This window comes from Styela clava, chromosome 3, assembly GCF_964204865.1.
Source record: "Styela clava chromosome 3, kaStyClav1.hap1.2, whole genome shotgun sequence".
In the NCBI taxonomy this organism is placed as follows: Eukaryota; Metazoa; Chordata; class Ascidiacea; order Stolidobranchia; family Styelidae; genus Styela; species Styela clava.
In genome coordinates, this window is record NC_135252.1 from 9,829,079 (window position 1) to 9,844,465 (window position 15,387).

Consider the following 15,387-nt stretch of genomic DNA (forward strand, 5'->3'; position numbering starts at 1 on the left):
TGAAAGACTACGATTATAATCGTTACCAAATAATCGAGGTTTGCACACACTGCCAAAAATCCGTTCATTTATTTTAAGATAGAAAGCAAGATTGCACAGCAAATTTTTTTTATTAATCATACATGGCATAACCTATAATACAAAAAGTAACCTGTTGTCGCATGTCCTTTGCTGCTTCATGTTAGTAGAAAAAATTCAGTCAAAAATATTAAGTATATATTAAATTTTATTGCTGTCTCTTTTTAACAAAACGCTATTGAGCGTTTTCAAACCTTGCTGCTATAATTTTAATCAAAATAATATACGTTCGAAGCTCGAATTGCGTTAACAATAACCCTCAATGATGACCAATGCGCCTTTAAAATTTTTGTATGTTTTCTTCATGATTTTCTGTTTTAGTTCCATTTCTACTGACAAGCTCACTACATTTGCTGCGCTTTATACTATAATGATTAATTCTTCCAATCCTGAAATGGCATTATTCTAATATATCACTGAATACGGGCCAGGGAAATAATGTCCAGGTCCATATTGATTCCGACTCGCTATCGCTTTCACACATTTCATTTTGGTCTTTAATTATTCACGATGAGGCAAAGAACACCTTCCGAATGAGTATTGAAAAACTGTTTTCCGCTTTTATCTGCTTCCCCTTATTTGAATAAAAAGGGCATAAAAATTGAGCAAAATTTTTTGTGAAGTAGAAAATCTAAACAATCCGGCATATAGAAGCTATTTATAATTTGGGCTATTTCTTCCATACCAAAGAAATACATTGCAAATACGCCTTCGTGGCAATGCATATCCTGAAGGTAATTATAAATTCCTATTGGAGCTAGAGCTACGGATCGAAGAAAATATGCCAATTACTAATATCAATGAAATTCGCAGTTAGCACGAGCAAATAATTGGCATATAGGCATCTATGACCAGATGTTTCGCGAAAGACCTTTATATTTATTCTATACAATTTACTTTATTTTGACACTGGAGACATATAAACATTTATATCTGTATCAAGTGTGTATATAGCTAATATGAATAAAGGTGAAACACAACGCAAGAGCTGTAATGTTTGTTGTCAGTTGGCGCTACATGCCGTAAACGTCTAGACCAGCCTTAATTTTAATGGGAAAATTGACAGTAAATTTAAATACTCCAATAATATGTTAAATTTTTGACTCGTAATTCTTGTAATAGACTATTGGCTCCATATTTATATGAGTTAGTTTCCGTTTCATTTAACGGAACTCCATTAGGAGCTACATACGATAACTCGCGTATAAGTAAAGTCCAAATGGTGGTCGTTCCAATTGCTGGATTTGTTCAAAAGGAATTGTTAAAAACAATTGTTTTAAATCAATTTTTTTGCCTGTTTTGTTTAAAATTGGTGTATTTTTTTTTTTTTTGTATTAAATAGGTCAAAACTAAAACAAGAAAAATGGATGTAAAAACTTTCCAATTGTTTCTTATTCGCAGTAAACCCTTCCTACCGCCACAAATATTGATGACTTGCCCATATTCGCTTTCTCAAGCAATGCGCCCGCCCGCTCGCACAGTGTTGAGGCAGGATGGCGCAAACGATAAGCCATTACGTAAACCACACTGCGACGGCGAAGAGTCCAGCAATCATCTTGCACATCACTCATGGAATTCGAACCAGGACCGAATATATCATTAGGCAAGGTAGGCTCAAACCTAGAATCTCAAACCTCGAGGGCTTTGACAATCAATTTTAAATTGTTTCAACTGTGAATGCACGTTCCAGAATAATGTCAATTTTCAAATTTTATAGATCTCGTATTTTTTGTTCCGGTAAATAATTCCAAATATTTATCGTTTAGAAGATGAAAAAAATTAAAAATACGGCCGAATAAAAGAATTTCTATAACTTTGAACTCTATCCCTTTAACCCTAAAAACAAAGTATGGTAATTTAAATTAACTGAACAGTCTTTACCATAATAAAGCTTTTATTTTATGAAGAAAGTAAGCCCGTGAGCTATATGTTTCATGATTTTTCTTGGCTTTTTTTACTCGAAACGTCTCCCTGATATCTCAGATAAATATTTTGTTAAAATCTTATGACTTTGGTGTATGTACTAACTTGGCGATAAAGTTACGCGGTGAAAGTCAAAGCAAGAATTTTTTCTTACATTTTTGAAATTATTATTCCGGCAGCGTGTGAAGCCATTTTAGTGTAGTTTTACGGCGATGGAAGGGGTATTTCAATAAAAAATACAAAAGATACAGAGAAAAATTGATTTAAAACAAGCCCTTGTTTTAAAACGGACTTTTTTTTTAGAATTGATAAAAAACAAAACCCTAGCTGCAGACACGTTGTGGAATATTTATTGATCCTCCGCCATACATTCGTCTACTCGTCTTGAAACATAATAACAAAAGGCGAACAGTAGAATAATTCAAATGGTACTTACTTCCACGAAGCTGTAAACACTTCTAGCACAAAACTTTGGGCGAAACGTTTAGACTTTAGATCAACAGAGTCAATATTGGTTGAAATAAGCTACTAAAGAAAGATACGGTTCATAAACTAGAAATATAGCGCAATCTATGCCTCAAAAATCCTATAATATTGAAATACAACAGTATTTGGAATATCTTGAAATTTTTATAAATCTGACTCTCCTTTGTCGTATGTATGACGTTGCTACAAAGTTTATACTTTGGTGATGGTTGCAAGGTACATAAATACCTGCCTAGACAAAAATCGATTTGAATCCTCGAATAATTGCAAACTTTAAATACCTTCAAACCCGTATTATTCTTTTCGGCGTAAAAATCAATAAAAACGATACGGCAATCTTTTACTCAATTAGTGATGTTATATTCTAGCTTCCTCGAGCCATGCTTGTCAAATGTCAACCCAAAAGTTTTTATATCCTTGCATTTTCGGTATACGAAAGAATTGATTTGAAGTTTTCCCCTAACGTCGAACCAATCATCATAAACATATAACATGGTTTAATCCCTCATGACATTGTCATTTTACAAAGATCGTCAATATCTAAATCGTTATCTAAATTGTCTACAACAGGGGTGTCCAACAGGCGGCAAGTTTTTAGTGCAGTTGTTCTCATAGAGCAGTGGTTCTTAAACTTTTTCAAGCGCGACCCAAATCTGAGTTTTATGAATACTCGCGACCCAATCCTAAATAACGCAAAATGTGTTTTTAATGTTAGTACAGTTTGACTCAGATACAGACAACTATTTATTAGAAACAGTCCATTGACTCAGTGAGATTGATGGAACTGAAATTTCCTTTTCATTATATCTTCAATACACAGCTCTATTTTACTTAACGCAATACGCAAGTTGTCACGGGTATCGAGGCGATTGCGAGCTTAGTTTTGATAACCGTCAGTGCCAAATATCCTCGCTCGCACAAGTGCCTTGTCGCGAATTGTAGCAGGAAAGGCGTCCGCTGTCCGTCGCAAACACGACATCCTGGCTGGCCTTCGGTATCTCTCGTAATATACAACTTTTTACTCATCAAATGTGCACACACTGCTTCGTTCGCGGTAAATGGTGCCTCGAGATGAAGTCACATTTTCTCTAGATATTGAATAATCTAATGTCGAGAAGCGAGCTTTTGCATTGCGTCGTCTATTACAATTTACATTACCAAAAAGACACCCATTTATGGTTATTTTAATCCACTAAGACGACATTCCACGCGGTCAACACAACGACAAGCGACGTGCATGGTTATTGGTTACCGATACCATAAAAATAATACACGTGACTGGCATATAAGAATTGTGATGTAACAATGAGCTCAAGACAGTTCTTTCCGTGAATGAAATTTTATATTTCATTATTTGTAAATACCATAGTTTAGAAGCTAAATTGAAACATTGGGGAAGCTGAAAATTCTTCCTTCTCCTCTTAGATTGCCTTTGCATTGACGACCTTGTCGCGACCCATTTTTAAACCTTCCGCGATCCATGTTTGGGTCGCGACCCATACTTTAAGAACCACTGTCATAGAGGTACGCGGAAGATGATCAAGTGTAACGCGAGCAGCTTTGAATTATTGCAACAATTAACTTTTGCGTTGGCCAAAATATGCCGACAACGTTTTATCTTCTATACTGTATGTCTTCGCTGAACCGCCTTTATGAATGTTTCCCCGGGCATCAATTTCCTTGTTTATTTCGGTAACCAGCAACAATCAGTAAACATTGCCCCGTTTTTGTAGTTTTGCATGTTATTTTTCAGATTCAGTTGCGTTTCAAAAAATAGTTGTAAATTAAATATCTTAATTGTCATTATGTCTTCAAAGAAGTATTAATTTAGTTGCTGTAATCAAAAATGAGTATCGCAAATGCTGCGATAGACTAATCTAAACTAAGCTATCAGTGCCTATAAGCGGCACATGGTTGATTCATTTTAATCAAAATGAGGGTTTTCAACCACGTAAACCAGCTTATAAATTCCAACACATCAAAACACTCTCAAAATAAGTATATTTTTTTGGGCATTTTCAGTAGTACGCGACAGAGTAAAAAAAAAGTAAAGTGTTACGCGGTCTGTAAAAGATTGAGAACCACTGTTTAGTGTGACCCTTGCCAGCACTCAGATTTTTCTCATCAAGCATAAAATCCTCATCCGACAGTTTTTGTTTAAAAGGCGCTCACATGGGTAAAATACATAATGTTTTTTTTTTCTTTTGGCGCTGCGTTGAATCTTTCGAGGTTTTGCCCGATATCTTCATTACTGTGAGGCTATGCGATAACCGCATCAACCTTAAAGCTGATATTAACATAATGTGCAAAAACTTGTAATTGAACTCGTCCCACTAAAATGATAAATGTATATAACATTTTTCATTGTGAGAATTATTTAATTGGTTGTGTACGTGGAAAAATTGAATTTTTGTGTGGCCCAGCTAGATGTCTGAAGTTGATTATATGGCCCGCCGACAAAAAATGTTGCACTGCCCTGATCTACAACGAAGGTATACTTTTGTATACAATACATGCATAAACGTCTTATCCTTTATAGTCTATATCAGTGGTTCTCAACCTTTTACTGACTGCGTATACCACTTTACTGTTTTTTACCATGGCCGCGTACCACCGACAAAGCTTCTTTTTTGTCGTGGAGAAAAGACACAAGAAACATGCTATGTGTGTATTTTATAATGTGGCACTACATCCTTTGTGGCGTAACAAGCAAAACGAACAAAAACATGCCCATATCGCTTCATTTAAGGTGGGCAATAGCGGGCGATGGCGATCTCTAAAGACAAGAACCGATAGCGCACCAGCGCTATGGACGTTTCCACGACCATTGACCCCGGAAAAATTACTCTTATACTTTACTATTGCAAACTTAATGCTTATTCTGAAAGTGTTTTAGTGTGTTGACGCATATAAACTGGTTTACGTGTTTGAAATCATAATTTTTATTAAAATTAATAAACCATGTGCCGTTTGCAGGTACTGATATAGCTAAGTTTAGCCTTGTCCATCGCAGCATTTGCGAGATTCAATTTCGATCACTGCAACTAAAGTAAAGCTCCGGGGAGGACATAATGACAATTGAGATAATTAATTCACTATTATTTTCCTAAAACACAACTGAAAACTGACAAATATCACTCAAAACTACAAAAACGAGGCAAAGTTTGCAACCATGCTTGAATATCTGTTTGAGCGACACACGTGTCTGAGCGGCTGAGCACAGAAATTGCAATTGTTATACGTGTTGGGTCATTATTGACTTATTGCTGATTGGTTATAGTTACGGAAATAAACAAGGAAACTGATGCTTGGGGAAACATCCATAAACGCTGTTCAGCGAATACATACAGTATAAGGAAGATAAAGCGTTGCCGGCATATTTTAGCTAACTGAAAGGTTAATTGTTGCAATAATTCAAATCTGCTCGCGTGCCACTTGAAAAGCCGATTTTTTTTTTAACTGTGGACCGTGAAATTTCGTTCAGTACGTGAAGCTCATAAACAGTAGTCAGTCATCTACAGATACCACACTTCAGCCAGAGTTAATTAATGAAAATATGCTTTTCCTGGTTAGATCGCTGGTTTTAACTAAGTTGTCGTAACAGGATACAATAATCCGTAATAAATTCGGACAAAATTGCGGGATTTTATCATCTAAATTTCATTCAATGCCTTCAGTTGCCCTTTTTCTCAATATCTATAAAATTGTAAGATATGAAACAAAAACAACTAGACACTGTTGAAGCACAAGTACAAAGCTAAATTTTAGTTGTCAAAATACCACAAATATTATATCAGTCATTATTGTCGGTGGAAATTTTCTATGAATGCTCAGTTGTTTTGCTTTATTACTAGCTCAATTTTGTGCCTACGCGATAAATTCCCGCAATTCTCATTTTCTTTGTTTCTAAACGGTTGTTTCTTGCCATACATCAATGTTGTAAATATCTATAATGTACAGTACACCATAGCCAGATTTTAATCTCACGAGTTACTTCATATACAAAACTACTGTTGTTAGTACTGTTCCAGTCGAATTCTCCGAATTGTACGGGTAATACGGCGACGTTTACACAAAAGTATTATTATTTTTTTGAGGCAGGCATGAACCGAGTATTGATCTATTGTGAATTTTAAATAACGTAGACAAAACATTTCTTTGCTGCTTATAATTCATAGGTGTATAATGCTTGACCTTAAATTTCAAAAATAGAAGTTTTTTAATCACGTCAAAAGTGTCCTGATGTAATTAAATATGCCTTGGCTCCATATAAATAAATCATATATCATATTAAAAATGGAAGAAGATAAAAATAAAATTGTGTATGTATGAGTGTCGGCACAAAGAAGCTAGGCAACCCTTCTAAAAGATTTATAAAGAAAATATCAATTAATCATACTTTATGATAAAAATTAAACAGTCAATTCAATGCGCCAGATTGGCGTGTGGTCGGTCAAATTGGATTGTAAAATTTATCTATCGGAAAAACATTAAAAATTATATGAAAGACGTGTGTCCAATTATACGATATAATCCTTAGGACGTTTAGAAAAAAATGTTATGGCTATAGTGAATTACTTTTTACTTTTTACAAATTTAGATCAAATACAGAAATGAATAATTGATTACTAAATAAACAATTTAACAATAGTAATAAATTTTTTCTAACTCTTGCAGTATTATCATTTAGAATAGAATGATTGAATAGAATTTTGTGCTGTTCTACCGAATTTATGTCACCACACTAAATACTACATAGACATATATATTAAAGTACATTATGTATAATTAAGTAACGCACCGCACTAGGTGTATTTTTCTCGTTTACCATGATGCATTGGGACACGTTTAACGTTACAATAACACGCAGCTATTCTTTGTTTACAGTCTATAGCTAGAGCCCAGACAAAACAGAGAAAGAAATAAACGTCACCTTACGTAAACAAATTGTATTTAAAGATTGTTACTAAGTCCTTTTCAGTTCTAAGCCGCGATCAATGGAATAAATCAATAGAACGATGAAGCTTATTTGTATATAGGAACAGTTACGTTGAATGAGTGATATTCGTTTTTTGTTTGGTAGATGAACGGCGGGTTCAAAAAGTTTAGGAATTTATTTCAACTATTATCTATAATATGTAAAGAAATACATCTCTTTCTACATAAATGAAGATATTGGGTGCTCTTTTACCTAACTTCTTGGTAAATAAGTTGTGTTTTCAATCAAGTTTTCTCAACAAAAGAACTACTTGAAATTAAAAATTTTGAAACTTTCATAGATCATAGTCTATTTTTATATATCAAAATAAGATGAAAAAATATTTTGTTCTGAAGTAAATCTAATACAATGATAATTCATCATGCTTTACAAACAAGTATTACAGATACTTTCAAATGAAGTTGAATTTTATCATACAATGTAAATATAGGATGTCGTACTTTGTTTTCACCATTCGATTGTGGAGATACATAACTTTTTGGGCACGTTAAGCTTCCTGTAGAATGACAATTTGGAGAAATGAATGGCGGCGCAGCGCACGGTAGAGGAAAATACAAGACAAACGAGATTGACACTTTTTGATGGAATAGGATTGTTTAGTCAATCTCAATTCCATCGAGAACTGGTACTAAAACACGGCGTCCGACCGCATTGAATTAAATATAAACTTTCTCAAAGTAATAAAACATGGCATCTCAAATTCCTGACGAGTGGCCAAGTTGCGAAACTTGTTTCTGTCTAAAGATAACACTCAACCCGAAAATGAAAAAACTACTTCAAGCATCATTTTCCAGCTTTTTCTGGTCACAAAAAAAGTATAATTAAGTTAGGAAAATATTTTTCTTTTCCCATTTGAAATATTCTAAGTTTAGGAAAAAATTTCGCACAAATAAATAATTTTAATAATCGTTGAAAATCAATGAAAGTAAAATAGATTACAAATATTTTGTCACAAAATCTTGGTATGAAGTAAAACGAAATAAAAATATTACCAAGCCATATGAAGAGAGTAGAAAGGAATCATTTTTTACACAAAAATAACGGTTTAATAAATGAAATAACCTAAATAAAATGCAGGTTACGTGAATTCCGACATTTTATCATGGATACCAATAATTTTGTTCAAAAACTAAATATACAGTTCTTCCATATCGCGTAAGATGTTGAAGCTTGTCCTTGGCCATTTTGGATTCCTGAATGTATATCAGATAAAACACGCTTCAATGTCGAAGTGAAGCAAAGGAGTTCTGCTCCTTCCGAGACGCTGGCGGTCGACTCAAGCAGGTAAAGAATGTTATGAATCGATATTTTTGACAAACGAAAAAACATTTGATCCAGCCGTATATATTGTAATAATATAGGATAGTTTTATCACAGGTAGCTGACAGTGGCCCGAGCTCTTCTTGTACTTGCTCTTGGACTTCCTATTTCTCCATCAAACGATGGGATTCGCTCACGTTCATAAGGACGTTCTCTTTCTGGGAATGTTCTTGTAATTGCGTATCTACTTTCCCATGTTTTCCTGAAATTACAGATTATTGCTCAATTGTTTTATTTTTGTGCGATGAAGTCATCTAAAATTGTAAACCTTGTGACGGTTCCGCGATCGCGTTAGTCGTGAACACTGCTGTACCGAAAAGTCTATTGTGACAGACTGCATACTCATACTACTTCGTTTAGGCTTTCGTGTCAATATACTCTCTTGTTTTAGGTAAACATTTTCTAATCTCGATATTGAGCCGTATTTGAGACAGATGCTTCACCCAACAAAATCATTTTTTTATTCAAAAATATATGCTCTGAGCAAGGACGGAAGAACCCAAAGTGAAAGAAGAAAGGGCTAATTCGGTCGGTGACTTGTCAGAAAGTAAAATCGTTCGTTGGGGTTTTCTCAAATTAGATAATTTGAATTAGGATACTTTCTTCCTGCAATTCGTTTTCGGTTCTATAAACTTTAGATCATTTTATCGCGTTGTTCATTATTCTATGAGTAAATAATACTCATAGTAAGAAGTTATTTCCAAGTTTTGTGTAAATTTCTGTGATATTGAAAATATGTCCCAAAACGCATAGGCATATTAGTTGAGCAAATAAGAAGGTAAGAATACACTAGTTACATAGGTAGCAATCTTCAAACAACATTTTACTCACCATCCACAGACCCATATGATATACCATAATTCAAGTAAACTTATTCCGAGCGAGAGAGCAGATGTCACGTACATATACGTAAGAAGAACTGTTTTTTCCTGTGGTCTGCTGATGAAGCAATCAACAGTGTGAGGACACGGCCATTCACTGCAACTGAATACTTCAGGAACTCTCCACCTAAACAACAAAATTTTATATTTTCAATAGCTTTGTATCGCTATGTACCAGTGCAGACAATCAAAGATGGTGATACATTATAAAATATATTAAAAATCTTGATTGCACATTGCTAAGTTCACTTAATCGTAGAAAGTTACCTGAATTTGGGGAGACTAGGACCCAATTAGATTCGATACAGTCAGCCTGATACCTTTGGTTTGGCAATGGCTATTTCAAGGCTATCACACCGGGCAATCCAACCTAGGATGGGAACACATGTAGCTGACATGATTGTAGACAGTGAACACGGTTAGTAAACCGGCAACCGTAACCTAGTCGTTGACTCCTGACCATTTCGACTATATGGTCGTATTTGACTGCAAATGAATCATTTTAACAACAATTCTAATACTTAAATATTCGACAAAAGAGAAGTCGACAAAAGAGAAAACACTAGGTTTGAAAATTGTGGAATGGGAACTTATAGATAGAACGGCGCCAATAAAAATAAATCGCTTGTACGACGAATATTTCGATCTTGTCAAGACGCGAACGTCCCTGATTATGTAATTAGTGCTGCAGCCGTTATACAACAGTTAAGTCAATTTAATAACATAATAAAAAATAACAGCATGTGAAATTTGATTTAAAGAATGTTATCATCTCACCTATAATGGTAAAGATTGAGCTGCAAAATTACGAAAGTGCACTCGAGCAACATTCGAAATACAATTTGGATGATATATAAACGCCAAATTCGTTGACTTGGTCGTCTTTCCTGTAATTCCGACGGAATAACTTTGTCTCGGAGTTTTCGTAGGGATCTTTTCCGTTTTGGCATGCACTCAAATTCTGAAATTTATAGTTGTAAGTGATAAATGTTTAACCACCATTTTAGACATTTTTTCTACGAAAAAAAAACCCGAAAATCATATCAATATAAAAGTCACCAAATAATCGAAAATTCAAATGTTAATTTAGGGTAAGTTAAAGTATATGATAATTAAAAGTATTTTTCCGTAATTCGATATTGCAAACAATTCCACTAAAACTGATTTTATGGCAAGAATTTATCTGCTTTTTTATTTTCACAAATTGTAATTGTCCCTGTGGACAGGGTATCCAATTTCTACATTATTTTTTTCTTGTATATAAGAAATAGATATGTATTCCATGCGAAAAATTTCGGAGAGTTAAAATTTTGAATTTTAACATTTTTGTTATAGTTGACCTCACGCGGATATATCATACTCTAACCTTCTTCGTCAAATACATCGTCTTTGCCATTTGCTTTTTTCTTTTTGGTGGTCTTCACCAGCTTTGTTTTTTCATGAGCAATCTGCAACAAAAAGAAAATAACTGGTATTTCAAAATTGTGAAATATCAATGTTTATAAATATTTGTGAATGACGCATGGCTATGGTATAAATTAGTCAAGAACTTTTGACTCCAAACTCTAGACTCGTTTGTTCTCATAAGAGGAAAATCGAGTAACGTCATACAGTTTTTGCGGTAGTTTATATTTTCCCCCTGCGTGTGAAAAATAAACTGAGCCATCGAAAGGTTTCTACAATTTAAACCCAACCGAACACGACAAAAATATGTTCTTCGGGTTAGTATTCACTGTATTCACGGATATATATGTGATTGAGTACCATTGCTTTTCCATGCGTATCTATATATATATATATATACATATTAGAGTTCTTACAGCATGGACGACATAGGTGAAATACAGCGCTCCTGGTAGTGATATTGCTAATGTTTGAAGACCCCATAGTCTTGAATTCGATATCGGAGTGAATTTGTTGAAGCAGATCTGAGAAATATTCAAAAAATTATCAATTTATAAACAATTGGAAAAGTATGAATAAGTTTTTCTAATCCTCTCAATTCTAAACTGGTACATGTGCACAGAATAAAGCCAGTCAACAATCAAACAAACCGTCGCATCATTCTATTTCTCGAAATTCAAATACTACCACGTTATAACGAATTTTTTCAACACGTAAGTTAAACAAATTGTGATTATCAGATGGCATCGCAAGTGATGAACTACTTCAAAACTTTTGAATTATAGTCTGGAGAGCAATGAACGAATACATAGATAACATAAGTCCCCGCACCGTGCGTCGACCAGGATCTTACTGAATTCGCCCACGAATATCCGCGAGGTGACGCAATAATAAAATGGTCTAATTTGCGGTAAATCAGCAATTCCGAATTGGTGCTCAACAAACGATAGAAAGTGACAGTCTTTGTGTTGATATATTTGAGCGTTGTCGACGTGTTGTCTATAGTACTATTAATATACACTTACATTTTCACAACCCGGCTGTTTTGTATTACAGGTGAATTCCCTTTGTTCGTCACTCCAAACACTTTCAGAAAATACAGTGATGACAATTAACCTGTCGAAAATCACAATGAAGTAAAGCGATAAATATATTCATTGCATGTATAAATACGTACTCAATTACACTATATTTATTTGAATCAACACAGAAGTAAATAAATGTATAGGCCAAGGGTGTTTCAGTACATTGGACTCCTCTCCTTATTCAGGTGAATTTAAGAGAATCTGTTTTGATGTATTCTAATAATAACATTTTTTGTGAAATGAATGTAAGTTGCTGTAATTCTTTGCCAATACGCTGTGTGAACCACAGCTATTTTTTTGAAATCTTTCTTCCCAGTCCAGCATCAGCTTGAGAACCAACATACTGTGATATCTACTCTCAAAATACTCACGGAGGGAATGACATAGAGTTCAGCAGCACCTCGCCCGGAGAGCATTTAGCTTGCAAATATGCACAGCCAGTACCTAGCGTTTTAACATTTTTGTTTGTAGATATGGTCATAGTAATCATGCTCCATATAGAAACATTCATTTTGAATTATGATTAAACGATTAATCTTGAATAAGTTATGTTCAGATGATTCATCATAGTTATCAACCATTGATACAAGAAAGATAATGCAAATAGCAATTTTGCTAATACAATTATGTATAATTGTACTCCATTTTTATTTAACAAAGAATCTTTTTTTTCAGATTAATCAAAAAAGAACATATAACTCAATTCGTCGTTATAAACGAACTAGACAACTCGACTAAGATTATACGTGAGATTATAGATTAACCCAAACACATTGTTTTTATTTTCTAATGATATTTACGAATTAATGAGGGTATTTATAAAAGAGCGATGAACTATGCCCAGCGATGTATTTTCGGAGATGGCGTAAATTCATTGTAATCACGTCTAACGTTCAATAAAGTACCGTTAACCATATTTCCATATCCGTACCACCATAAACTCATTTTATTCAAATACAATGTATCTATTGTTACAGTGACCCAACAGTCATAAATAAATTTGCGCCTCAAAAATAAACTAATAATATAGGTTCGACGAAATAGAGGTTCGACCAAATGCATTTACAAAAAAGATTTGAATGAATAAGTACTCACCGGAAAAGTAAAACACATGCAACCCAGAACTTTCCCAGTACAGTAGAATTTTTACTAAATTTCAAAAGCAAATCATCTATATATTTCCAAGACATCACCGCATATATGAAATCTTCATATGTCCTTTATTTTGAATCAGCGCCACGACATCTGCACGCTGGCAGCGTGCCAGTGTTAACCAGAATTAAGCTATTCGAAGTGATGTGTTCTATACCTTTCATTCTCAACTTCTGCGCTAATGAGTTCGAAAAATGAGTCTATATGAATACTGCTCATTACCAACTATAAGCGTTATATGAATTCCCTTCTTTATTGGTTGTTCCACCACTGGTCCATATTTGATGAGATATAAATTTTACCTGAGTGTGTATAGTGAGTGATCCTTGACACCTATTCGCATGTGTTACTAATCAAACCGTCTTAGTGGCGAGGTTCTCACCTTTATGCAAACAGCAGAATTGATTGGATTGTCAAACCTCATGTTGCTTTGATCAGATTAAAGCAAGACAATTGTCACTTCGGAAATAAAACGTCAACACGTAATAAAAATTGTATCGTTGTTTTGATTAGATTCCATTCTTATGTCATGAATATAAGATTTCGAAGATGATCTAGTCCACAACTGACTCCTATTTTTAACCTTGACAATTAAACAATATTTTTAGGTCGAACACACACAAAGCTTTCAGACTCTGGCGAGTATGATGTATAAGATATACATACCTGGGCGCTCCCGTATCATGTGCAACAAGATGGTGGACACCTGAACATAGTATGTGTACCAGGTTAGGGTCGGGTCATAATTTCATTCCAATTTTCTTTATTTTAGTTATATTACGAGTTCGGCGACTAGCCAAGTGACTCCCATAGTATTTGTACCTGAAATTATGGCCTAACCCTAATCTGACACACATACTACGTTCCGGTGTCCGCCATCTTGTTGCACATACTACGGGAGTACCCATACCTGAAAGGAAAAGTGAGTTAATTTTAATTTCAAATACATAGATTATAGATAGATTATTTTGTACAGAGTGAGTGAGTGATAGTTGGAGCTGATATCTTTCGTTCTGAATTACTATACATGAGTGTTTTTTGTATTTCAAGTTGTTAACAAATGCCCATTAAAATATGTCATTAGATGGGTGAATATGCAAATCAAAATTATGTGCAATAATTCTAGCTATATTCACGACCACTTTGCAAACTTTTGCAACCACCAGTATACCTACATGAAGAGTCCCTGAGTGAGTTGTGTCATTCGAGATTCGGAGGAGAATTATAATAGTAGCAATATATGCCAAAAATGTTGATACTGGGAACGTGCAATATTAAAATGTTTCTACTTAATTAAAGCAGCAAAGAAAGTGGATACTACCGCAGGGAGGGGTGCATCAATTATGTTATCACAATGCATCAATGAGCACGGGTTGTAACCGGACTTGTGTGTCAACGAACAAATATCAGAAGCATATGTTTAGATTTAATTTATACGCTACAGTTGGATAAAATTTCAAAGGTGTCGGTTTCCTATAGATAAAGTTGACTTGTAATCCGACTTTTTATATCCCTTGAGAAAATATAAAACATTCCTCGGAAATATGAGAAGCCTTCACATATTGGTAGATAGTACGTTGGAGCGAGAAGTCTTGCCGCAATTGAAAAAAAACAACGAATATGTTGGACTTCTCTCTACTGCTGTAGAGTTATATATACGTACTATTGAATTTCTATTATCTTGTCCAGTTCCGTTACGGATTCCATAATGTCTAAAAATCGTTATAATATTCCAAATAAATATTTTAAATAAACGTTCATATATGTGGAACGAATATTATAGATATATATGTTTATATTTGGACAATAGCAAATATCCCCTTCGTTTTGATTCATCTGTTTACATGTTTCGCCTCGTGGTCCCATCTGTGACGTATAACCCATTTCAGCACAAATAAGATTGCTTTCATTGTTATTAGTCACGTGAACTTTTTATGATGGTTTTTGTATTATCTTGATCTATGACCCAATCGGTCAATTATCGTATGTTAATTATGTTTTGATTTTCGACAGACACTGCTGTTGATTGGAGAAAAAAATACTTGTTAATAAAATATTC

At 34.3% G+C, this 15,387-nt stretch overlaps 1 protein-coding gene across 1 annotated transcript; it reads right to left on the reverse strand.

Annotated features, from left to right (window-relative positions):
• Positions 1-7,808: 7,808 nt before the first annotated feature.
• Positions 7,809-13,639, reverse strand: LOC120343118 (gap junction beta-7 protein-like). The gene is made up of 7 exons (XM_039412230.2): positions 13,272-13,639; positions 12,117-12,207; positions 11,508-11,615; positions 11,054-11,135; positions 10,465-10,648; positions 9,638-9,814; positions 7,809-9,008 (listed from the first exon to the last, which is right to left on the reverse strand). Exons 1-7 carry the CDS (start codon positions 13,364-13,366, stop codon positions 8,858-8,860), a joined length of 888 nt encoding a protein of 295 aa, XP_039268164.2. The 5' UTR covers positions 13,367-13,639; the 3' UTR covers positions 7,809-8,857.
• Between the last annotated feature and the right edge of the window lie 1,748 nt (positions 13,640-15,387).

Excerpts from the sequence above, each read along its gene's own strand:
- LOC120343118 (XM_039412230.2), bottom strand. The coding sequence starts at position 13,366 with ATGTCTTGGAAATATATAGATGATTTGCTTTTGAAATTTAGTAAAAAT. Across the intron at positions 12,208-13,271 it reads GCATGTGTTTTACTTTTCCG|GTTAATTGTCATCACTGTAT; the intron begins GTGAGTACTTAT and ends GATTTTCGACAG. Across the intron at positions 10,649-11,053 it reads CGATGTATTTGACGAAGAAG|AATTTGAGTGCATGCCAAAA; the intron begins GTTAGAGTATGA and ends TATAAATTTCAG.